The following is a 24611-nucleotide window of genomic DNA, read 5'->3' on the forward strand; positions in this document are numbered from 1 at the left end:
AGAGGTTTTATAGATATTGGGACTAGAATTTTTAACATGTTTATAGAACTCAGCCTAGTGTTTTGCAGAAAGTAGATGTTCCAAATTTAAGTAGACTGTTAGGAATAAAAACAAAGGTTTGGAGTATTCTCCAAAGAGGTAATAGTTGGGGCCATGGAAGCAAATTTACTATGAAGGAGGCAGGCTTAGCTAACTAATACAGAGTATAAATACAGAAAGACAAGAGTATAAGATTAAGTGCACCTGGGCGCAGTGGCTCACGCCTGTAATCCCAGCACTTTGGGAGGCCGAGGCAGGCAGATCAGAGGTCAGGAGTTCGAGACCAGCCTGACCAACATGGTGAAATCCCGTTTCTACTAAAAATACAAAAACTAGCTGGGGGTGGTGGTACGTGACTGTGATCCCAGATACTCAGGAGGCTGAGACAGGAGAATTGCTTGAACCCAGGAGGTGGAGGTTACAGTGAGCCGAGATTGTGCCATTGCATTCCAGCCTGGGTGACAGAGCGAGACTCCATCTCAAAAAAAAAAAAAAAAAAAAATACTAAGTGCAGAACCATTAGAAGGATACATAAAGAAAGAAGTACAGTAGAAATAGCACAGAAGGAGTGGTCAGAGAAAAAGCAGAGATAACCAGGAGGCTAAAATATTGTGACAATGAAAAGAAAATAATTTCCAGACATAAGGAGTGGTTAAGAGTGTCAAATAATATTTTGGAGTCCCCTGACATAGCACATCATTCATTTGTTTATTATTAAGATTACCAGCATTTTGAAACCAAACTGAATCAAGTTCATTATACACTTTTTGAATCCTAATAAAGTGCAAGATATAGAATAGTCATAATTTACTAGCCTAAAGATTTCTACTCCTAACCAGACCTTTAATATAAAGTTTCTTCCACTGGGAGTAAGAATACATACCTTGAACCACAACATCTGGCTTTGGTACAGTAGAAAACCTGCGATTCAGGGGATCAATTTCTCCAGGGGCTAAAAATCCCTAAAGAAAAACCATAGAAAGACAGATTATTAACTCTCAAAAGAGAAGCTAATATTTGAGGGAAAACAACATCTCTATGCCCATAACTTTGCACCATAACATTCAAGAGACAGGTGTAGAAAGGAAACAAATGCCTTTACTGTATGAAAATGTTTGAACTCCCAAATTCACACCAAAATTCATTTTATCTAGAGTTAATTTCTATTGGCGGCCACAAATCCTTTTTTAGGTAGGGTATAAATATGTATGGTATAATTTTTTTTTTTTTTGAGATAGGGTCTTTCTCTGTCACCCAAGCTGGAGTACAGTGGTGCAATCATGGCTCACTGCAGTTATGACCTCCTGGGCTCACGTAATCCTCCCACTTCAGCCTCCCAAGTAGCTAGGACTACAGGTGTGTGCCACCACACCTGGCTAATTAGTTTATTCACGGAAACAAGGCCTCACTTATGTTGCCCAGGCTGGTCTCAAACTCCTGGACTCAAGCAAACCTCCCACTTTGGCCTCCCAAAGTGGTGGGCTTATAAGCGTGAGCCACTGCACCCAGCTCGGTATAAATTATAAATAAACAGAATGTTTTCTGGTTATTCCTCTATCTTCTCCGGATATACATATGATTAGACGATTAGATCACAAAGCTTATCAGTAATTTAAGCCATTAGTCCTGCTGTATTCTCATTTGTTCATGTATCTGCTATGCCTTCCGTACATCAGAAATCTTTTGACTTGAGTTTCTGCCCTTTATGAAATGGGATGAACTCGCCTATTTTTTCCTCAAGAATACAAATCACTGGCCGGGCGTGGTGGCTCATGCCTATAATCCCAGCACTTTGGGAGGCTGAGGCAGGCGGATCACCTGAGGTTGGACGTTCGAGACCAGCCTGACCAACATGAATAATCCCGTCTCTACTAAAAATACAAAATTAGCCAGGCATGGTGGTGCATGCATGTAATCCCAGCTACTCGGGAGGCCAAGGCAGGAGAACCATTTGAACCTGGGAGGCGGAGGTTGTGGTGAGCCAAGATCGTGCCATTGCATTCCAGCTTGGGCAACAAGAGCGAAACTTCGTCTCAAAAAATAAAATAAATTAAAAAAAGAAAAAAAAAAAAAAGAATACCAATCACTGTGGCATTCTTTTTATCAATGCGGCATTCTTTTTATCAATGCATTTATTTTATTTTAATTGAACAACAAAGTTACCAGGTAAGGATTATTTAAACAAACCATTCTGCCCACTTTTGCTGGATTCATTTAGTAATGTCGACTAAGAGTAATCAAACAGCCATGGTCACAGACACACAAGAAAAATGAACAAAACAGCTGCAAAAATCAGTGGTTATACATAAACAGGTCAAAGAGTATCTCAGATAGGATAGTTAAGTCCCACTCTTGATCCTCTAGGAGCCTGGGTTATATCTTATCAAAATAACATAGAGTGGGGAAGTAGACTTGCCAGATGATATGAAAATCTTCTGAGAAACAGAATGCCCCTGTGCAGGCTCAAAATGTCACAAAGAAGGTGGACACAAAGTCAGAAACTCCCAAATGCCTCATTAAGGGCAATCTCAACAGAATCTGATATAAGGAACATTTAGAGAGCCCCTTAACAAAAAACAAACAAATGTAAAAACCCAAGCAAACAAAAAAAAAGCCACGATGTTCCTAATCACTTATCACGGCACCTAAACGTATCAGTTAATTCAGTTAAAGAATGAAACATTATGTTGCTTGGAAACATTAGCACTTAATCCATTATCAGTAATTAACTAGCTAAGCACAAATGCATCTGTTAGTCACCAGGCAGGGCACTGAGGGGAGTTTTGAAAGGGATAGATCTGGGGCCTGAGCAGCTCCAAATACAGTGCCAAAGTAGGGAGTCCTGGGCAGCATGAGGGACATGGTTGCCAGGGAGCAAGAGCTTTTTGTGAGGGTTGGCTGTGCTCCCTACTCTGAAGATCTGGAGGAAAACTATAATTAACGCAAAGTGCAAAAGGCAGAAGACATCCTTCAGATTTAATGAGCTACTTAAAAATCTGATTATTATGGTGACTTAAGGCAGAAATAAGTGGGACAGCCTTGAAGATTCCTCTTACCTCTGCCATCAAGCTTCCTAAAATGTATAGAGACTGACCCCACATGTGAGGCAATTTCCCCATGGGGACTCGGTCCACAGTGTGAGGATTCTGATATTCTTCATCGACCTAAAAGAAAAGATGAAGAGGCCAGATGAGGAATAATAGAAGGTTTAAGATACTGGATAATAAAAAGGCAGACTGGATTGTAATTTATACCCTATATAGCTACATATGCAATGCACTGAAAAGTGAAGCACTATCACTATAATCTAGGGCAGTGCTCCCCAACTGTGATGTGCATACAGATAACCTGAGGATCTTGTTAAAATGCAGATTCTGATTGAGTGGGGATGAGGTAGGGCCTGAAATATATTTCTAACAAGCTCTCAGGTGGTGCTCTTGATGTTGCTGGGAGCTTATTCTACTCATTCTCACCAGAATGGAAGACTATTCTCTCCCATGTCTAATGCTCTTTTGCAGTGGAGAAGAGGAACAATGTTACACCCGACTGGCATTTTGGGGAAATGACAGTCTGAAAACAAGACATATTCATTTTACAAGCCTGACCTATTAAAACAGTCCTGGATTACTGGCCTAAAAGCAGAGAATACCAAATCTTGAAAGTCCACGCAGAACATCATCATAGTTTTTACTAGTGATCTCTACATCATTCTCAAGATTCAGGTTTGGTCTTGTCCTTGTTTCACTGTGCAACAGTACCATCATTGAGACTGTTTTAAAATTTTTATTTTTAAAGGAATAAAATCATACTTATGTTGTCCTATACCTAAAGACAAGCTTTCAGAACAATAAAATAAGATTAAAAATTATTTGACTCAAATGAGGTAGTCTTATCAAGGTACTGCCCCTCTTCTCTATCAGCTATATGTTACGGCACTGTCTGACTCACCCTGTCAGGAGGAACACTGTACAGCTCTGGCAGAAGTGGGACTCCATTTTTGCCCTTGATGAGGACTGCTTCAAGAGCCTCTCTATACTCTTGAACCTGCAGATAAAAGAAAGGCAGGGAAAAAAAGACTTATAGAGAGTCTCTTTGGGGACCCAGGAGAAGACTGTAGCCAAAGAAGGTCACATTGAAAAGAAGCTAATTCACCCAGTAAAATAGAAAGGAAAGGGTATTTACTAAATGCTCGTTATAGGCCAAATATTATGCTAGGAGTTTTGCATACTTTAATGCATTTAACTTTAAAAACTATCCTAGGAACTATGTGTAATTAAGGCCTTTTTACAGGGAAATTGTCTCAAAGAGGTTGTAAATTTGTGGAAGATCAGAGCAAGTACACAGTTGAGTCCAGGGTGTAGCCATGGCAGTCTGCTTCCAAAGGCCTGTCTCGTTCCACTATGTATTTCTTAAGTACAGCTTCTAGATTTGAGGACGTATTGTCTTAAAATTGCAGTTTTCCCTGCCAAATTAGGTTCTATTATGGTCAAGTTTATGTTCTGTGCTTAACCATTTGCTAAAGCTTAGCAATATATAAAATGTAAAAAAAACAAAACAAATCAAAAAACAAAAAACCAAAACTGTAATTTATGATGGAAAAAAAATATAGTCAGTTCTGCTATAATACTTTGTAAACAAATTTGTTCCAATGCTTCCCATATATTGGGGGAAAATTTGAATATAACATGAATTTCATGTTTGAATATGCACAATTTCATACTGAGAATGTACTCAGCTGAACTGGACAATGTAAGAATACACAAAACACACATGCATACATCTCAGGAGAACAATGAACTGTACCCATTCACATCTGTTGTTACTCCTTTCTGTCCAATTTCAGGTAACACTCCTTTCACCACTACTGAACTTACAAGTTGCAGTTCTCTGATGGCCATCCTGGATATGCAGCCACATGCTTTCCCCTCGCTTCAGTTTTCTACCTCTTTCCTCTCAGCCTTTTAAAAAATTTTTCCCCTCTGTTTTAAGCTCTTTTTCTCTGTTTTCTCTCACTCTTTTTAATCCCAATTTTGTTCTCTTCCTCTTGCACATTCTGTAGTGGGCATGAGAGCTAGGTGGGTGAGCTGGTGAGAACTTGGGTACACACTTGCACAAGCAAACTTTGGGTCTTTTTCTTTTTTTTTTTAATTTTTTTTTTTATACTTTAAGTTCTAGGGTACATGTGCATAACGTGCAGGTTTGTTACATATGTATACTTGTGCCATGTTGGTGTGCTGCACCCATCAACTCGTCAGCACCCATCAATTCATCATTTATATCAGGTATAACTCCCAGTGCAATCCCTCCCCCCTCCCCCCTCCCCATGATAGGCCCCGATGTGTGATGTTCCCCTTCCCGAGTCCAAGTGATCTCATTGTACAGTTCCCACCTATGAGTGAGAATATGCGGTGTTTGGTTTTCTGTTCTTGTGATAGTTTGCTGAGAATGATGGTTTCCAGCTGCATCCATGTCCCTACAAAGGACGCAAACTCATCCTTTTTTATGGCTGCATAATATTCCCTGGAGTATATGTGCCACGTTTTCTTAATCCAGTCTGTCACAGATGGACATTTGGGTTGATTCCAAGTCTTTGCTATTGTGAATAGTGCCGCAATAAACATACGTGTGCATGTGTCTTTATAGCAGCATGATTTATAATCCTTTGGGTATATACCCAGTAGTGGGATGGCTGGGTCATATGGTACATCTAGATCTAGATCCTTGAGGAATCGCCATACTGTTTTCCATAATGGTTGAACTAGTTTACAATCCCACCAACACTGTAAAAGTGTTCCTCTTTCTCCACATCCTCTCCAGCACCTGTTGTTTCCTGACTTTTTAATGATTGCCGTTCTAACTGGTGTGAGATGGTATCTCATTGTGGTTTTGATTTGCATTTCTCTGATGGCCAGTGATGATGAGCATTTTTTCATGTGTCTCCTGGCTGTATGAATGTCTTCTTTTGAGAAATGTCTGTTCATATCCTTTGCCCACTTTTTGATGGGGTTGTTTGTTTTTTTCTTGTAAATTTGTTTGAGTTCTTTGTAGATTCTGGGTATTAGCCCTTTGTCAGATGAGTAGATTGCAAAAATTTTCTCCCATTCTGTAGGTTGCCTGATCACTCTGATGGTAGTTTCTTTTGCCGTGCAGAAGCTCTTTAGTTTAATTAGATCCCATGTGTCAATTTTTGCTTTTGCTGCCGTTGCTTTTGGTGTTTTAGACATGAAGTCCTTGCCCATGCCTATGTCCTGAATGGTACTACCTAGGTTTTCTTCTAGGGTTTTTATGGTATTAGGTCTAACATTTAAGTCTCTCATCCATCTTGAATTAATCTTCGTATAAGGAGTAAGGGAAGGATCCAGTTTCAGCTTTCTACTTATGGCTAGCCAATTTTCCCAGCACCATTTATTAAATAGGGAATCCTTTCCCCATTTCTTGTTTCTCTCAGGTTTGTCAAAGATCAGATGGCTGTAGATGTGTGGTATTATTTCTGAGGACTCTGTTCTGTTCCATTGGTCTATATCTCTGTTTTGGTACCAGTACCATGCTGTTTTGGTTACTGTAGCCTTGTAGTATAGTTTGAAGTCAGGTAGCGTGACGCCTCCAGCTTTGTCCTTTTGACTTAGGATTGTCTTGGCAATGCGGGCTCTTTTTTGGTTCCATATGAACTTTAAAGCAGTTTTTTCCAATTCTGTGAAGAAACTCATTGGTAGCTTGATGGGGATGGCATTGAATCTATAAATAACCTTGGGCAGTATGGCCATTTTCACGATATTGATTCTTCCTATCCATGAGCATGGTATGTTCTTCCATTTGTTTGTGTCCTCTTTGATTTCACTGAGCAGTGGTTTGCAGTTCTCCTTGAAGAGGTCCTTGACATCCCTTGTAAGTTGGATTCCTAGGTATTTTATTCTCTTTGAAGCCATTGTGAATGGAAGTTCATTCATGATTTGGCTCTCTGTTTGTCTGTTACTGGTGTATAAGAATGCTTGTGATTTTTGCACATTAATTTTGTATCCTGAGACTTTGCTGAAGTTGCTTATCAGCTTAAGGAGATTTTGGGCTGAGACAATGGGGTTTTCTAAATATACAATCATGTCATCTGCAAACAGGGACAATTTGACTTCTTCTTTTCCTAACTGGATACCCTTTATTTCTTTCTCCTGCCTGATTGCCCTAGCCAGAACTTCCAACACTATGTTGAATAGGAGTGGTGAGAGAGGGCATCCCTGTCTTGTGCCAGTTTTCAAAGGGAATTTTTCCAGTTTTTGCCCATTCAGTATAATATTGGCTGTGGGTTTGTCATAAATAGCTCTTATTATTTTGAGGTACGTTCCATCAGTACCGAATTTATTGAGCGTTTTTAGCATGAAGGGCTGTTGAATTTTGTCAAAAGCCTTTTCTGCATCTATTGAGATAATCATGTGGTTCTTGTCTTTGGTTCTGTTTATATGCTGGATTATGTTTATTGATTTGCGAATGTTGAACCAGCCTTGCATCCCAGGGATGAAGCCCACTTGATCATGGTGGATAAGCTTTTCAATGTGCTGCTGAATCCGGTTTGCCAGTATTTTATTGAGGATTTTTGCATCGATGTTCATCAGGGATATTGGTCTAAAATTCTCTTTTTTTGTTGTGTCTCTGCCAGGCTTTGGTATCAGGAGGATGTTGGCCTCATAAAATGAGTTAGGGAGGATTCCCTCTTTTTCTATTGATTGGAATAGTTTCAGAAGGAATGGTACCAGCTCCTCCTTGTACCTCTGGTAGAATTCAGCTGTGAATCCATCTGGTCCTGGACTTTTTTTGGTTGGTAGGCTATTAATTATTGCCTCAATTTCAGAGCCTGCTATTGGTCTATTCAGGAATTCAACTTCTTCCTGGTTAAGTCTTGGAAGAGTGTAGGTGTCCAGGAAACTATCCATTTCTTCTAGATTTTCTAGTTGATTTGCGTAGAGGTGTTTATAGTATTCTCTGATGGTAGTTTGTATTTCTGTGGGGTCGGTGGTAATATCCCCTTTATCATTTTTTATTGCATCTATTTGATTCTTCTCTCTTCTTTATTAGTCTTGCTAGCGGTCTGTCAATTTTGTTGATCTTTTCAAAAAACCAACTCCTGGATTCATTGATTTTCTGGAGGGCTTTTTGTGTCTCTATCTCCTTCAGTTCTGCTCTGATCTTAGTTATTTCTTGCCTTCTGCTAGCTTTTGAATGTGTTTGCTCTTGCTTCTCCAGTTCTTTTAATTGTGATGTTAGAGTGTCAATTTTAGATCTTTCCAGCTTTCTCTTGTGGGCATTTAGTGCTATAAATTTCCCTCTACACACTGCTTTAAATGTGTCCCAGAGATTCTGGTATGTTGTATCTTTGTTCTCATTGGTTTCAAAGAACATCTTTATTTCTGCCTACATTTCGTTATGTACCCAGTAGTCATTCAGGAGCAGGTTGTTCAGTTTCCATGTAGTTGAGCGGTTTTGATTGAGTTTCTTAGTCCTGAGTTCTAGTTTGATTGCACTGTGGTCTGAGAGACAGTTTGTTATAATTTCTGTTCTTGTACATTTGCTGAGGAGTGCTTTACTTCCAATTATGTGGTCAATTTTGGAATAAGTGCGATGTGGTGCTGAGAAGAATGTAGATTCTGTTGATTTGGGGTGGAGAGTTCTATAGATGTCTATTAGGTCCGCTTGGTGTAGAGATGAGTTCAATTCCTGGATATCCTTGTTAACTTTCTGTCTCGTTGATCTGTCTAATGTTGACAGTGGAGAGTTGAAGTCTCCCATTGTTATTGCATGGGAGTCTAAGTCTCTTTGTAAGTCTCTAAGGACTTGCTTTATGAATCTGGGTGCTCCTGTATTGGGTGCATATATATTTAGGAGAGTTAGCTCTTCCTGTTGAATTGATCCCTTTACCATTATGTAATGGCCTTCTTTGTCTCTTTTGATCTTTGATGGTTTAAAGTCTGTTTTATCAGAGACTAGGATTGCAACCCCTGCTTTTTTTTGTTCTCCATTTGCTTGGTAGATCTTCCTCCATCCCTTTATTTTGAGCCTATGTATGTCTCTGCATGTGAGATGGGTCTCCTGAATACAGCAGACTGATGGGTCTTGACTCTTTATCCAGTTTGCCAGTCTGTGTCTTTTAATTGGAGCATTTAGTCCATTTACTTTTAAGGTTAATATTGTTATGTGTGAACTTGATCCTGCCATTATGATATTAACTGGTTATTTTGCTCGTTAGTTGATGCAGTTTCTTCCTAGCCTCGATGCTCTTTACATTTTGGCATGTTTTTGCAATGGCTGGTACCGGTTGTTCCTTTCCATGTTGAGGGCTTCCTTCAGGGTCTCTCGTAAGGCAGGCCTGGTGGTGACAAAATCGCTAAGCATTTGCTTATCTGTAAAGGATTTTATTTCTCCTTCACGTATGAAACTTAGTTTGGCTGGATATGAAATTCTGGGTTGAAAATTCTTTTCTTTAAGAACGTTGAATATTGGCCCCCACTCTCTTCTGGCTTGTAGAGTTTCTGCCGAGAGGTCTGCTGTTAGTCTGATGGGCTTCCCTTTGTGGGTAACCCGACCTTTCTCTCTGGCTGCCCTTAAGATTTTTTCCTTCATTTCAACTTTGGTGAATCTGGCAATTATGTGTCTTGGAGTTGCTCTTCTCGAGGAGTGTCTTTGTGGTGTTCTCTGTATTTCCTGAATTTGAATGTTGGTCTGCCCTACTAGGTTGGGGAAGTTCTCCTGGATGATATCCTGAAGAGTGTTTTTCAACATGGTTCCATTTTCCCCCTCACTTTCAGACACCCCAATCAGACGTAGATTTGGTCTTTTTACATAATCCCATACTTCTTGCAGGCTTTGTTCATTTCTTTTTCTTCTTTTTTCTTTTGGTTTCTCTTCTCGCTTCATTTCATTCATTTGATCCTCAATCGCTGATATTCTTTCTTCCAGTTGATCAAGTCGGTTACTGAAGCTTGTGGATTTGTCACGTATTTCTCGTGTCATGGTTTTCATCTCTGTCATTTCATTTATGACCTTCTCTGCATTATTTATTCTAGCTATCAATTCTTCCACTCTTTTCTCAAGATTTTTAGTTTCTTTGCGCTGGGTACGTAATTCCTCCTTTAGCTCTGAGAAGTTTGATGGACTGAAGCCTTCTTCTCTCATCTCGTCCAAGTCATTCTCTGACCAGCTTTGATCCGTTGCTGGCGATGAGCTGTGCTCCTTTGCAGGGGGAGATGCACTCTTATTTTTTGAATTTCCAGCTTTTCTGCCCTGCTTTTTCCCCATCTTTGTGGTTTTATCTGCCTCTGGTCTTTGATGATGGTGATGTACTGATGGGGTTTTGGTATACGTGTTCTAACTGTTTGATAGTTTTCCTTCTAATAGTCAGGACCCTCAGCTGTAGGTCTGTTGGAGATTGCTTGAGGTCCACTCCAGACCCTGTTTGCCTGGGTATCAGCAGCAGAGTTTGCAGAAGATAGAATCTTGCTGAACAGCGAGTGTACCTGTCTGATTCTTACTTTGGAAGCTTCCTCTCAAGGGTGTACTCCACCCTGTGAGGTGTGGGGTGTCAGACTGCCCCTAGTGGGGGATGTCTCCCAGTTAGGCTACTCAGGGGTCAGGGACCCACTTGAGCAGGCAGTCTGTCCGTTCTCAGATCTCAACCTCTGTGTTGGGAGATCCACTGCTCTCTTCAAAGCTCTCAGACAGAGTCGTTCAGGTCTGCACAGGCCTCTGCTGCTTCCTCTGTTGTTTTTTAGCTGTGTCCTGTCCCCAGAGGTGGAGTCTACAGAGACAGGCAGGTTTCCTTGTGCTGCTGTGAGCTCCACCCAGTTCGAGCTTCCCAGCGGCTTTGTTTACCTACTTAAGCCTCAGCAATGGCGGGCGCCCCTCCCCCAGCCTCGCTGCTGCCTTGCGGTTAGATCGCAGACTGCTGTGCTAGCAATGAGGGAGGCTCCGTGGCCGTGGGACCCTCCCGGCCAGGTGTGGGTATAATCTCCTGGTGTGCCCGTTTGCTTAAAGCGCAGTATTGGGGTGGGAATTACCCGATTTTCCAGGTGTTGTGTGCCTCAGTTCGCCTGGCTAGGAAAAGGGATTCCCTTCCCCCTTGCGCTTCCCAGGTGAGGCGATGCCTCGCCGTGCTTCAGCTCTCGCTGGTCGGGTTGCTGCAGCTGACCAGCACCGATTGTCCGGCACTCCCCAGTGAGACGACCCCAGTACCTCAGTTGAAAATGCAGAAATCACCGGTCTTCTGTGTCGCTCGCGCTGGGAGTTGGAGAATGGAGCTGTTCCTATTCGGCCATCTTGCTCTGCCCTCCCACTTTGGGTCTTTTTTAAGGTGAAAGTACCGTAACTATTGTGGTATTTAGGTATTTCTTTACTATTTACCATGTATAAAGCCATGATACTATTATTTTTATTAGGTTCCTATCATTTTGTATGTGTTACATTTTATGTGCTGCACTCCTTACCCCATTTTCTCACAAGCCTTGTAGTTTTTATTTTTTAAATATGCATAGCATGGTGATTTTTAAAGAATGCATATGGTCTGTGTGTGGTGGCTCATGCCTGTAATCCCAGCACTTTGAGAGGCTGAGGCAGGAGGGATAGCTTGAGCCCAGGAGTTTGAGACCAGCCTGGGCAACAAAGCGAGGCCCGTCTCTACAAAAAACAAACAAACAAACAAAAGTAGCTGAATGTGGTGGCATGTGCCTACAGTCCAAGTGACTCAGGGGGCCGAGGTGGGAGGACTGCTTGAGCCCAGGAGATCGAAGCTGCAGTGAGCCATGATCACGCCACTACACTACAGTCTGGGCAACAGAGTGAGAGACCCTGTCTCAAAAACAACAACAACAAAAAGATTGCATATGTATCAGTATAGCAGAACTGACTGTACATTGCATTTACAGTATGCCTTTATCTGTGAAATTCAAAGACTTTTAGGAATATATTCTTTAATGAATGGTAAAAAACTATTTTAATTATGTACAGAGAAACTGAAGAAGTGAATGACAATAGTTGGGCACTAAATGGTCAGGAGTGAAACCAAATTTTTTTTAAAAAGAAGAAAAAAATAATCCAGGAGTTTTAACTCTTAGTGCCCTCAGCTAGTAGCCTGTAGGGAACAACTGTCTCTCCCCTATTAGGAAGACTTCCATCTGGACACAGGGTTGGTATACTATTAGCTGTAAGAAGATATAACAAGAACATTCAGCTGAAAACTCTTTCCCTAGCTTATTACCTGTTCTGCATTGCCACTGAAGACCCCATCAAGAATAAAGTATGTCCAGAACAATGGCCATTCACACTCAATGTTTTCAAATAGCTTCAGCTCAGCTGGTTCATAGTACAGACGATTGGGATCCTAGTAAAAACACAATAAAGTCTGTCATCACTCAGAGGTTAGATGTACATCTTTAGTTCAGAGGTATTATAACATGGGCTTTCATTACTGATTGTTTTAGAGGAGTTCAGGAAGGCAGAGCATGTGCATACTCCCTTCCCTTAGCAAGTACTCTATGATGCGACTTCTAACTAGTGGAATTGGGATAGCAATGATATCACAAGAGGGTGTATGAAGAAATAAGATTGGTTTGCAATAAAGATGAGTTTGGTTTTATATCTGTTAAGTTTTATGTAGTAGTAGGATATACAAATAGAAACGTTTAGAAGAGCAACTAGAGATGAGGGTTTGGGAATCATCTTCATAGAGGTGATTATGAAGTACAAGTTACAGATGAGCTTTGTGAAATAGTACTAAATAAAATGAGCAAACTGCTCAAGAATGGAATCTTGGTAAACCCTCAGAGTGGGGCAAGGGAATAGCAGAAAGAGAAGAATCAGGATAGTGTAGTGGGAAAATTAAAACAGGAAAAGAATTTCAAGAGAATTTAGGACTAGGTAAAAAGTGAGGTACTATAGAGAAGTCAAGGAGAATAAGGATTCAGAAAGGCTATTGGATTGGTCATTTAAGAGCTTATGATGATGTTTCAGAACATATAAGTTTAGTACACTGATAGGGGAAGAAGTCAAATTCAAGGCTAAAAAATAAAGTGGAAGAGAGGAAGTAGACCAGAAGAGTTTGAGCTCGATGATTTTAAAAAATCCATAATGTCTCTCAACCATCAAATCTAAGCTTTAAACAATGTTTCCATTACCAGTGAAAGTGATTCATATTGACTGTTCAATCCCTTTAATAATACTGAATTTTTCTCATTTATATTTCCAAGATGAACTTTTGACTAGTTGAATAAAAGAAACTTACCTTTTCAAAATCTAGCACTGTTTAGAACTAACCAACTACAAGAGGTGGAATGTGGGGCCAGAAAGATCTCCTGATGGAAAGATTTTTCCCTTTGTAATTGTTAAATATTTTGGGAGAGATACTTTGAGACAATGCAAATACCATTTCTGCATAAGTTTTCATCCACTGATTTTACCATGTATCAGTAGTTCTTTCCTAAAACTAACCAACACAAGAGGTAGAAGGACTACACCTTCCTCTATTTTACTTAATCTAGAAAGGCCTACAAATTGAGAACTGGCAGCTAAGCCAAGTTCAACAAATATAGCAAACATCAGTTATTATAATACTACTTAGTGATCTCTATAAGTACCATCGGTGAGGTAAATGTTTTCTCTGAATGAGGCTGCAGGTAGAAGTGGCCATTCTACCTTGGGTTCATTTTGGAGAAAAGAAACCTACCTCTTTAGGAGTTTTATATCCATCTCGTAGAAAGCGACAGCAACCATAACGACCCTGGGAATGCAAAGAAAAAGGATCAGCAGCTTGTACACTGGTACGGCCATGTAATTAATCAGAAATACATCCTTGCAACATCTATATGTACCACCAACCTATCACCGATAAAGACACAATGCTTAAAACCAAAAAACCTGAAATCAATCCAGCAGCAGAAACAGATTTCAGCAGTGTGATTTCAAGTGAAGGCAAAATGACAGGCTCTTCACTAAAGCAGTGTTCCTAACAGTATCTTCTCTATGGCTATCCGCCTAGGATAAGTCTGTGACAGCCTAATTACTAATCTATGTGGTCCCGTTCATAAGACACATACAGCTCGTAAGACTCCATAAGCTTTTTCAAAAAACACATATTTTTTAAATTTTGAGACAATTTTAGATTGACAGAAGAGTTGCAAAAACAGTACAGAGAATCCCAGTATTCCTATCAACCACCATTCCGTTATATTCACATCTTATATAACCATAGAAATTTGCCAAAACTGAAAAATTAACCTTGGTGCCTAGGTGTGGTGGCTCATGCCTGTAACCCCAACACTTTTGGAGGCTGAGGCGGGTGGCACCTGAGGTCAGGAGTTTGAGACCAGCCTGGCCAACGTGGTGAAACCCTATATTTACAAAAAAATTTTAAAATTAGCCAGGCGTGGTGGCACGTGACTGTAGTCCCAGTTATTCAAGAGACTGAGGTGGGAGACTCACTTGAACCTGGGAGGCAGAGGTTGCAGTGAGCCGAGATCGTGACACTATACTCCAGTCTGGGTGACAGAGTGAGACTTTGTTTCAAAAACAAATAAAAAAAAAATTAACTTTGCCATGATACTATTAACCAAAGCACATAACTTATTTGGATTTCAACAGTTGTCCTTTTTTCTGTTCTAGGACCCAATTCAGGATCCCATATTGCATTCAGTTATCATGTCTCCTCAGTGTCCTCCAATCTATGACAGTTCCTCAGTCCTTCCTTGTTTTTAATGACCTTGACACTTTTGAAGAGTGTTCACCAGTTATTTTGTAGAATGTCCCTTGATTTGGTTTTGTTTGATATTTTCTCATGATCAGATTAAGGTTATGCATATTGGGAATGATACCACAGAGGTGATGTGCCCTTCTCAGTGCATTGTATGAGAGAGTACATGATGTCAATATATCCTATTATTGATAATGTTAACCCTGATCACTTGGTTAAAGTGGTGTCTGCTGAATTTCTCCACTGTAATTTTCCATTTGTAACTATTAAATATTTTGGGGGAGATACTGTGAGACTATTCGAATGTCCTCTTTCTGCTTAAGCTTTTGTCTACTGATTTTGGCATTCATCAGTTGATCTCTCCTGAAATAATTATTATTCTAGTGTTTGTCTAATGGCAATTTCGTGTTTCCTTTATTCCTTTAGCATTTATTAACTGACATTCTCCTATTAGGGAGATTTGTCTTCTTTCCTATATATTCATTTTTCAGTTATTTATTTAACTGAAATAACTGAAAAATGGACTTATGGATATTTCATTTATTCTCTGGGTTATAATCCAATACTTGATAGTTCTTTTGTTGTTCAATTTTTTTCTGCTTTGGCCATTAGAAGAACTTTTCAGTTGGTTCCTGTGTCCCTTTGACATGTTCCATACTTTTCTGAGTACCTCTTTATTTTCTAGAACCATATGATACTCCAGGCTCCTCTTGTATCCTCCCTGCCCCAGTCAAATCAACCACTTCTCCAAGGAGCCCTGAGTCCTTTCATTGAGAATGACATTTAGAAACCAAAATTTGGACACTAGGTGTACTCACTGCCTCTGGGCCCTCTCAGTGGACAAAGTTAGGAAACACATATAGGAAGACACACATCCCTATATTAAACACACACACACACACACACACACACACACACACACACACACACACACACACTTACTTCATACTGACACTACCTTCTCTAATCTGACATCAGAAGGTTCATTCCAGGCTTTTCCCATTCCCTGTGTGTAACAGTGAGAAACCTAGGTCTCATTATCCACTATATCTACTACATATTTACTTATTTGGTCAACCTTACTGTACAGATAAAGTAGTTTCAGAATTGCCAAGCAGCACCCCTTTGAGAAACAAATTTATCAACTAGAGCAGTGGTTGGCAAACTTTTTCATAGAGGACCAGTGAATATTTTAGATTGTGCAGACTATACAGCCTCTGTTGCAATTACTCAGATCTGCTGTTGTACCTTGAAAGCAGCCATGGACAACAAGTAAATACACCATGGTTGTGTTTCAATAAAACTCTATTTATAAAAACAGATGGCCAGCCCACAGGCTGTAACTTGCTAAGCCCTGAACTAGAGTACAGTATGTGTATACAGTTATTTTTGTCTTTAGATTAGGCTTGCAGTATCTAGTCAAAACACTGTTCTCCAAGACTTGGGTCAGCTCCTTTCTTTTCCATACCCTTTAGTATGGTTACCTGCTTCATCTGTAATGTAATTAGACTCATTTTTCAGTCTGAATTCCATCTTTCTTGACACACCCTGGTTGATTCTTTAAATTTACTTGCTGTGGCATACAATTCCTTGGCTTTTGACAAACATAGAGTCAGGTGTCCACCAGCATAAGTCCATAGAGAACCATTCCGTCGCCCTCAAAATTCTCTAGTGCTATATCTCTATAGACAATCTGTCCTCCCAACTTCTGGCAACTACTGATCTGTTTTCCTCCCTATAGTTTTGCCTTTTCTAAAGTGTCATGTAAATGGAATCAGGTAGTATGTAGTCTTTGGGGTTTGTCTTTTTTTCTTGTAGTAAAATGCATTTAAGAATCAACATAAGTGAAAATGCAGATAGCCAAAGTGATGAGAACAAGGAGGACTATACAATCCCAGATGAGTATAGAATTGGACCACATCAGCCCAATGTTCCTGTTGGTATAAACTATGTGAACCTAAAACAGGGTTTTACCGTAAGCTGTGTTTACTTTTATGCAAATGAAGAAGTTGCAAAGAATACTCATTGCAGCAGCCTTCCTCATTATGAGAAATTAAATAAATTTCTGAATAAATTGGCAGAAGAATGCAGACAGAAGAAGGAAATTTGAGATGTGCAAGAAGATTTAAGGATTTCAAAGAAAATAATGGTTCTTTGTGTTTAATGTTAACTTTTTTTAAATACAATATTGACAGAAGAAAACTACTGTACTCTTTTGTTTTGGTGGAGAAATAATGTCTGTAATGTGTTAAGTGTTATAGCAAAAAAATACATATGATTAATGAATAGTTTTTCTTTTGTAGAAGTAATTTGTAGAGATCGACTTCGTAAGCTGCTTAAGACAACTTGCACCACTAAGAAAAAAATGTAGAACTATTTGGGAAAATGAAATTTAGTAGCTCCAAGCTGCAAAGAAATGTCAATATTTGATTCCATTTAATAAAGAACAAAACCAATAGTATTTTTATTACTTTCATCAGAAACATTCCATGTTTTAACCTGAGCCTTGCAAACTTTTCATTTGGAGTTTGACCTTTTTTTGGTTGCATTTCATTTTTGGAGAACTTCATTAAAATGAGATTGGCAATTCGAATGCAGGTGCAGTTTTCTGTTAATGTCATGCTGTCATGCTGTTGCTTAGGTTATAAGAAATAATAAGTAATTGACTTTAGATTTTGTAATTTTTTCCCTGAGTACCTGCTAGATTTCATATTCTAGTAGTCAATATATTATTTTCGGTGAAATGTAAAAATATTCCCATTCTCTTTGACCAGTACTAATTTTTGAGATCTTATTGCTTGTCACTTGAATCCCGTAATTGTCATACATCTCTGGTATAAGCAACATTTGATTTCTGAAGCGTGTAGACCACCTCTTCATATTTTCAGGATGTAAATTTACACTTCTGCATCTTAAAAACAGTTTGGCCATAATCCTAGATGCACATTTCTAATTCATGTACCTGCACATGTGACTTTTGTGAACAGAAATTTGCATGTATAATCTGTGTTTACTTGTAACTTTCTGGTTATATACTGCTTATATCTGTGGATTCAAGTTACTGAAGTGAATACCAATTAAAAAAAAAACCCTAGCCCATGTTCATTAGTTATACATGTTTGGAATGTACCGACAAAAAAAAAAAAAAAGAATCAACATAGAGCACGATGGCCGACTAGAGGTGCCTGGTGCCTGTCTTCCCCATAAAAAAGGACCAAAACAACTAATAAACAACTAAAATTCAAGTGGAGTGTCTGAGGGAGAGCACTGTGGTATAGCAAGTGACTGGCAAGAACCCTGTGAAGTAGAAAAGCTCAGGATGGCAGCATAGAGAGGGGAGCAAGGCATCCTGGCTCTGCTGCCCCATCTCCCCTATTGGGATTGGCTCAGAGACAGGAGGGACTTCCCCTTGCAGGGAAAAGGTAAGCAAAAGGCTCCCACCATCTGTCATTGCCAGCCCAGACACCTGCAGTTCTTACTACAGGAGAATCCTACAGTCCTCCCAAGTTCTGAGCCCAGTTTGGGGAGCTGCCTAGAATTCACACAGCTGCATTACTCCAGAGTATGAGTACATGTTGTGCACTTCCTGTTTCTCATGACCAAAGCTGCTGCAGCACAGTGCCATCTTGAAACTGGAGCTACTGCAGTAATGCAGTAGTCGGTCCCCCTACTCTGGGGGCTAGTAGCCATTGTGCCTCTCCAACCTTGACTCCTTGCCATCATTTCACCAACCCCACACAGGTGGCTGCAGTGCCATGACCTCAGCTGCTTGAAGCCTGGCCCCAGGAATGGCCATGACTCTGGTCCTGCACAGTAGAAAGCCAACCCTGGAACAGACGAAACAAACAGCCTGACGGACCCATGTCCCTGATCAGAGAAACAGCCCAGTGGCCCCACCCCTGGCAAGCCAGTTTCCAATCCCACACCCCCAAGGAACTCAGCAGCCCTGCCCCTGGTGGACAAACCAGTACCTGAACCACCTGACCTGCCATCTACCTATGACCTTGGCTAGCAGAAGAGCCTGGCAGCCCTGTCTCCTCATGCATGTGTACACCCCAGGCCTGGGAATCAGTCTGTTCAGGAGCCCATCCCCCAGCAAAACTACCCACTACACTCACAAACTCCTGCAGCCTAGGCCATCGAGGTACTCACAAACATCAATTATGTGGATTACAGTTCAAGAAACTGCACAGAGACTATAATAACTGTGTCCACCTAGAACCAAAGCCAGTGTACCCTACCCAAACCAACAACTTAGGATCCATCTCCAGAAAAAAATCTTTCCCTGTCAAAGCTGCTCCATAAATTCGAAGAGGTACCTGCTCCACCAGATGTGCATATATCAATGCAGGGACACAAGAAACATGAAAAGGCAAGAAACACGATACCTCCAAAGGGACATAATAATTATCCAGTAACAGATCTCAAAGAAAAGGAAATTTATGAAATGCTATAAAAGAAACTCAAAATTATGATCTTAAGGAAACCCAGCAAGATATAAAAGAATAAAGATAGATAATCAGGAAAACAATTCATGATCTGATGAGAAGTTCAACAGAGATATTATTTAAAAAACAAATTTTAATGCAGAAGAATTCAATTAATGAAATAAAAAACACAATCGAGAGCTTCAACAGATGAGATCAAGCAGAAGAATTTCTGCACTTGGAGGCATATCTTTTGAAATAAACCAGGCATACAGAAAAAAAACAAGAATGAAACAAGCCTATAGTACTTGCAGAACACCATAAATCAAACAAATAATCACATTATGGAAGTTTTAGAAAGACAAGAGATGAGAAAATGTGCAGAAAACCTATTTGATGAAATAATAGCTGAAAAATTCCCAATTCTTGGGAAAAATATGCATATCTAGATCCAGGAAACTCAAAGGTTCCCAAATAGATTCAAACCAAAAAATGTTCTCTCAAAGGTACATTATAGTCAAAATGTCAAAAGTCAAAGATGAAGAGAAAATTTTAAAAACAGCAAGAGAAAAGCATAAGGTTACATATAAGGCAATCTTCATTAGACTAACAACAGATTTCTCAGTAGTAATCTCACAGGCTGGAAGAGAATGAGATGATATATTCTAAGTGCTGGAAAAAAAAAAAAAAAAAGAAAAAGAAAAACCTGTCAGGCAAGAACACTATACCCAGAATTAGATTAGCCTTACGAGAAATGCCTAAGGGAGTCCTACAACTGGAAGTTAAAGTATGATAACTATCATCATGAAAACATGCAAAAGTATAAAACTCACTAGTATAGCACATACAGAAAGGAGAAAGAGAAAGAGAAAGGAATCAAGCCTTACACTACAGAAAACCACCAAACTGTAAAGATAAACAATAAGAGAGGAAGAAAGGAACAAAGGATATACAAAACAACCAGAAAACAATTAACAAAATAACAGGAGAAAGTCCTCATTTATTAATAATAACCTTGAATGTAAATAGATTAAATTTCTCAATTTAGATGTAGATTGGCTGAATGGATAAGAAAAACAAGACTCATATGATGCTTACAAGAAAGTCACTTCACCTGTAAAGACACACACAGACTAAACTGGAAGGAATGGAAAAAGATGTTCCACGCAAATACAAACCAAAATCAAGCAGGAGTAGCTATACTTATATCAGATAAAATAGGTTTTAAGTTAAAAACAGTAAAAAGAGATAAAGAATGTCATTACATATAATAAAAGGATCAATTCAGCAAGAAGTTATAATAATTGTAAATATATATGCACCTAACATTGGAGCATCCAGATATATAAACCAAATATTATTAGATCTAAAAGGAGAGTTAGACTCCAGTACAATAATAGTAGGAGACTTCAACATTCTACTCTTAGCATTAGATAGATCATTTATACAGAAAATCAACAAAGAAATACTAGATTTAAACTGCATTATAGACCAAATGGACCTAACAGACATTTACAGAGCATTTCATCCAACAGGTACAGAAAACACATCAGCACATGGAACATTCTCCAGGATTGATCATATATTAGGCGATAAAACATGTCTCAACAAACTTTTAAAAATTGAAATCATTATCAATTTTCTTTTCTGACTGCAATGAAAACTAAAAGTCAATAACAAGAGAAACTTTTGAAACTGTACAAATACATAGAAATTAAACAACATGCTCCTCAATGAAGAAATTAAGAAAAAAACTTAAAAATTTCTTAAAATCAACAAAAATGGAAACATAACATCCAAAACCTATGGGATACAGCAAAAGCAGTACTAAGAAGGAAGTTTATGGCAATAAATGCCTACATCAAAATAGTAGAAAGATTTGACATAAACAACCTAATGATGCAACTCAGGGAATTAGAAAAGAACAAACAGAACCCAAAATTAATAGAAGGAAAGAAATAACAAAGACCAAAACAGAAACAAGTGAAATTAAGGCCAAAAAATACAAAAGATCAACAAAATGAAAAGTCTTTTAAATAAACAAAATTGGCAAACCATTAGCCAGACTAAGAATAAAAGACCCAAGTAAATAAGATCAGAAATAAAAAAGAGACATTATAACCGATACCACAGAAATACAAAGAATTATTAGAGACTATTATCAATAAGTATGTGCCAAGAAATTGGAAGCCCTAGAGAAAACAGGTACATTTCTGGACATATACACCCAAACAAGATTGAACCAAGAAGAAACAGAAAACCTGAAAAGACGAATAACAAGTAATGGGATTGAATCAGTAATAAAATGTACTCCAATGAAGAAAAGTCCAGGAATGGATGGCTTTATTGCTGAGTTCTACCAAACTTTTAAAGAGCTAAAACCAAACTATTCCAATAAATTGAAGGGGAGGGACTTCTTCCAAACTCACTACAAGGCCAGCAGTACCCTGAAACCAAAACTGACGAGGACACAACAAGAACAACAGAAAACCCATGGGCCAATATCCCTGATGAACACAGATGCAAAAATCCTCAACAAAATACTATCAAAACAAATCCAACAGCATATCAAAAAGATTATGCGCCATGATTAAATCTGATCAAGTTGGTACCTTGCATCTTTTTATTGTTGAGCAGTATTCTACTGCATGCATATAGTGTAATTTGTTTATCCCTTCCTCTGTTGAAGGTTTTTTCCAGTTTTTGGCAATTATGAATAAAGCTGCTGTAAACATTTGTGTGCAGATTTTTTCGTGAGCATAAGTTCTCATTTCTGTAGGGTAGATTTCTAGGATGACATAGTTGGGTTATAGGGAGGGTATATGACTAAATTTATAAGAAACTGCCAAACTGTTTTCTAAAGTGGGTGTGACACCCTGCATTGCTACCAGCAATGGCTGTAGAAGCTTTAACACTTTTAAAAGAAACTGTAAAGACAACTCAGAAAACTTAAAGGTTTCTTGAAATCACAGTCACAGGTCATACTTAAAGCCCCCAAAGGCACAATTTACCCTTAAAGCCACAGCCTTAAATAAAACAAAGGCACATAGGGATATACCTGAAGCTTGGTGATGATTTCCTGTTTCGTGAGCTCCACCAACTGGCTATCCTCTACTGCAAAGGCAGGGAAGGAAACCACTGAGAGCAGACTAGCATCAACCTCTTTTGATGTTGAAGCACGGGGCAGTAGTGAATTCAGGATCGACTAAGAGAAAAGTAGTTAAGTTTATATAAAAGGATGTATTTCTTCTCCCTTTACCCCAATATCTTATCAACACACATGATATCACTTTTGAATATGTTTGACAAAATAGAACAGAACATTCTTTATCCATTTTAAGTAGGTAAGTAAATACCTTGGCATTGTAAAACTAATAGCTTTAGTTTCAAAAGATTTATGTAGAAGAGGACCATTCACAAGAAAATCTAGACATTACTCAATAGTTAGAACTTAGAAAACCAGCAGTTTCTGTAAATCATCCCTTGTCTTAATTCTGCTTTCAATACTTCCTTATCCTGATTCTTAACCAGTTACTCATGGATAAGGAATATTCTAACATTATTATACCACCCACAGTCCTGTTGCTCCATTAGCAACTACTTAAGAATAAAGTCAAGAGAAAACATAGCTGCTGAGAAGCAGGATAGGGAAGGCTCAGCTCCTCTACTTCTGACATATTTTTTTTCTCTGGGAAATTTTGTGTTTTTAAAATTGGAGATGAGTTTATATTCAATAGGACCCTATGGTATCTAATCAGGGTTTAAAGAAAAGGAGAAAATTCTTCATGCCAATGAGAAAAGCCTTAATCTTTCCATATGGAGAGTAATCCTAAACAAAACTGAAAATACATATTTGCCACTTAAAGTCTAATCTCCAAATATCTAAGCTTAGAGCCAACCAGGGACAAGATAGTGTTTCAGAAACACTAACAAGAATACTAAAAATCTATCATCTCTTGTTCTCTTTATATATTTAGAAAAGGAGACACTCAGAAAGAGAGACCATATCCTTTTGATATGATAGTGGTGGATAATTTCATATAGTATGGTGGGATCCCTTTATAACCTTGGGCTAGAGAACAGGATTATGACCTATTTTATAGCCTATGCTATATTAGGCTTATCTTGGTACAGTATGCTTGCTAAAGGTATTTTTGGTATATGGTAATTAATCAGATGATACACTCTCTCTCTTTCAGCTGTCCTTAATCTAAAGCTCATGCTTAAATCTGAGTCTGGGCAAGAATAAAATTTGCTATTTCCATTTTCCATAATCTCTTACCTGGCAGTGTTGTACTTCATCAGCCAGGACATGGATAACGGATTGAGGTCCACCTTTTACACCAAACAGATCCAGTTCATCTAATGCTTCCAGGGCTGCCTGTGAGGAACAAGAAAGGAAAGGACAAGTTTAGCATTAGAAAGATATATATTTCTTCTCCCTATACCCCAGTATCTTAACCTACATGATGTCACTTTTGAATATGTCTGACAGAATATATAATAAAATAACATTATTTATTCCCAGGGCATTCTGAGTTTTTCTTTGTCTCCCATATTGTCTCAGAAAAAGTTAAGGAGTTTGTAGCACTATCAGGTTAAGCATCATACATTAAGTAACATCATTGTACTCTTTCCTTCTATAAGTTCAACTTCTTTAGATTCCACATATAAATGAGATATTATGTTTTTTAAAATATAATTTATTAATTTCTTACTTTTCTAAATATATTTTTTGATCATAAAAGTAAAACACACTCCTTATAGAATATTTTGAAAACATAGTAAAGTACAGAGAGGGCAAGAAAATCACCCAAAACAACCACTTTTAACATTTTTGACATGTTTTTATTAGTTTTTTCTGTCTGTGTATAGTTGAGATCACATCTGGTATCCTACTTTTTGCAATTGATAATATAGGACAAGTATTTTTCCATGTTACAAAAACTATTTTGGAATACTATTATCTCATATGGCTATAATAAAGTATATTTAACCATTTACCAATTGTTGGAAATTTAGGTCGCCTTTAATTTTGTGCTATTAGAAATAGAACTTTGATAAACATCTCTTGCTAAATTATAAATTCCTTGAGGTCAGGGATTATGTCTTCACTAATATCTAGCACACAGTATGGCATACGGTAGGCTCGCAATAATGGCTGTCAAGCTAATAAAATAACTCTTTGTATTCATTTTGAATTATTTTGTAAGCATCAATTCCCTGAAGTAGAATCACTGGGTAAAAGAGTGTGAATAATTTTTAAGGCATAATGCTAAATTGCTTTTCTTGCAAGTTGTACCAACATAGCTATCACTAGCAGTATATGACAATACCTTCTTTAATGCAAACAATGTATTATCTTAAAATTTTTTCCTAATGTGATAAAAAATGGTATATCTGTTGCATTCACATGCATTAAA

The 24611-nt window shown here is 38.6% G+C and overlaps 1 protein-coding gene across 7 annotated transcripts in view; it reads right to left on the minus strand.

Moving 5' to 3' along the window:
- Window positions 1–24611, minus strand: part of PHKA1 (phosphorylase kinase regulatory subunit alpha 1) — a 141855-nt gene that overhangs the window by 77302 nt on the left and 39942 nt on the right. For all 7 annotated transcript variants that reach the window (XM_030934106.1, XM_030934107.1, XM_030934105.1 and 4 more), the window contains 7 exons: window positions 23471–23569; window positions 22247–22393; window positions 13739–13792; window positions 12275–12397; window positions 3988–4083; window positions 3096–3203; window positions 923–1001 (listed from right to left, as the gene is read on the minus strand). In XM_030934106.1, the coding sequence (XP_030789966.1) occupies window positions 923–1001; window positions 3096–3203; window positions 3988–4083; window positions 12275–12397; window positions 13739–13792; window positions 22247–22393; window positions 23471–23569 (706 nt within the window). The remainder of the gene's footprint in view (window positions 1–922; window positions 1002–3095; window positions 3204–3987; window positions 4084–12274; window positions 12398–13738; window positions 13793–22246; window positions 22394–23470; window positions 23570–24611) is intronic.

This window comes from Rhinopithecus roxellana, chromosome 7, assembly GCF_007565055.1.
Source record: "Rhinopithecus roxellana isolate Shanxi Qingling chromosome 7, ASM756505v1, whole genome shotgun sequence".
Lineage (NCBI taxonomy): Eukaryota > Metazoa > Chordata > Mammalia > Primates > Cercopithecidae > Rhinopithecus > Rhinopithecus roxellana.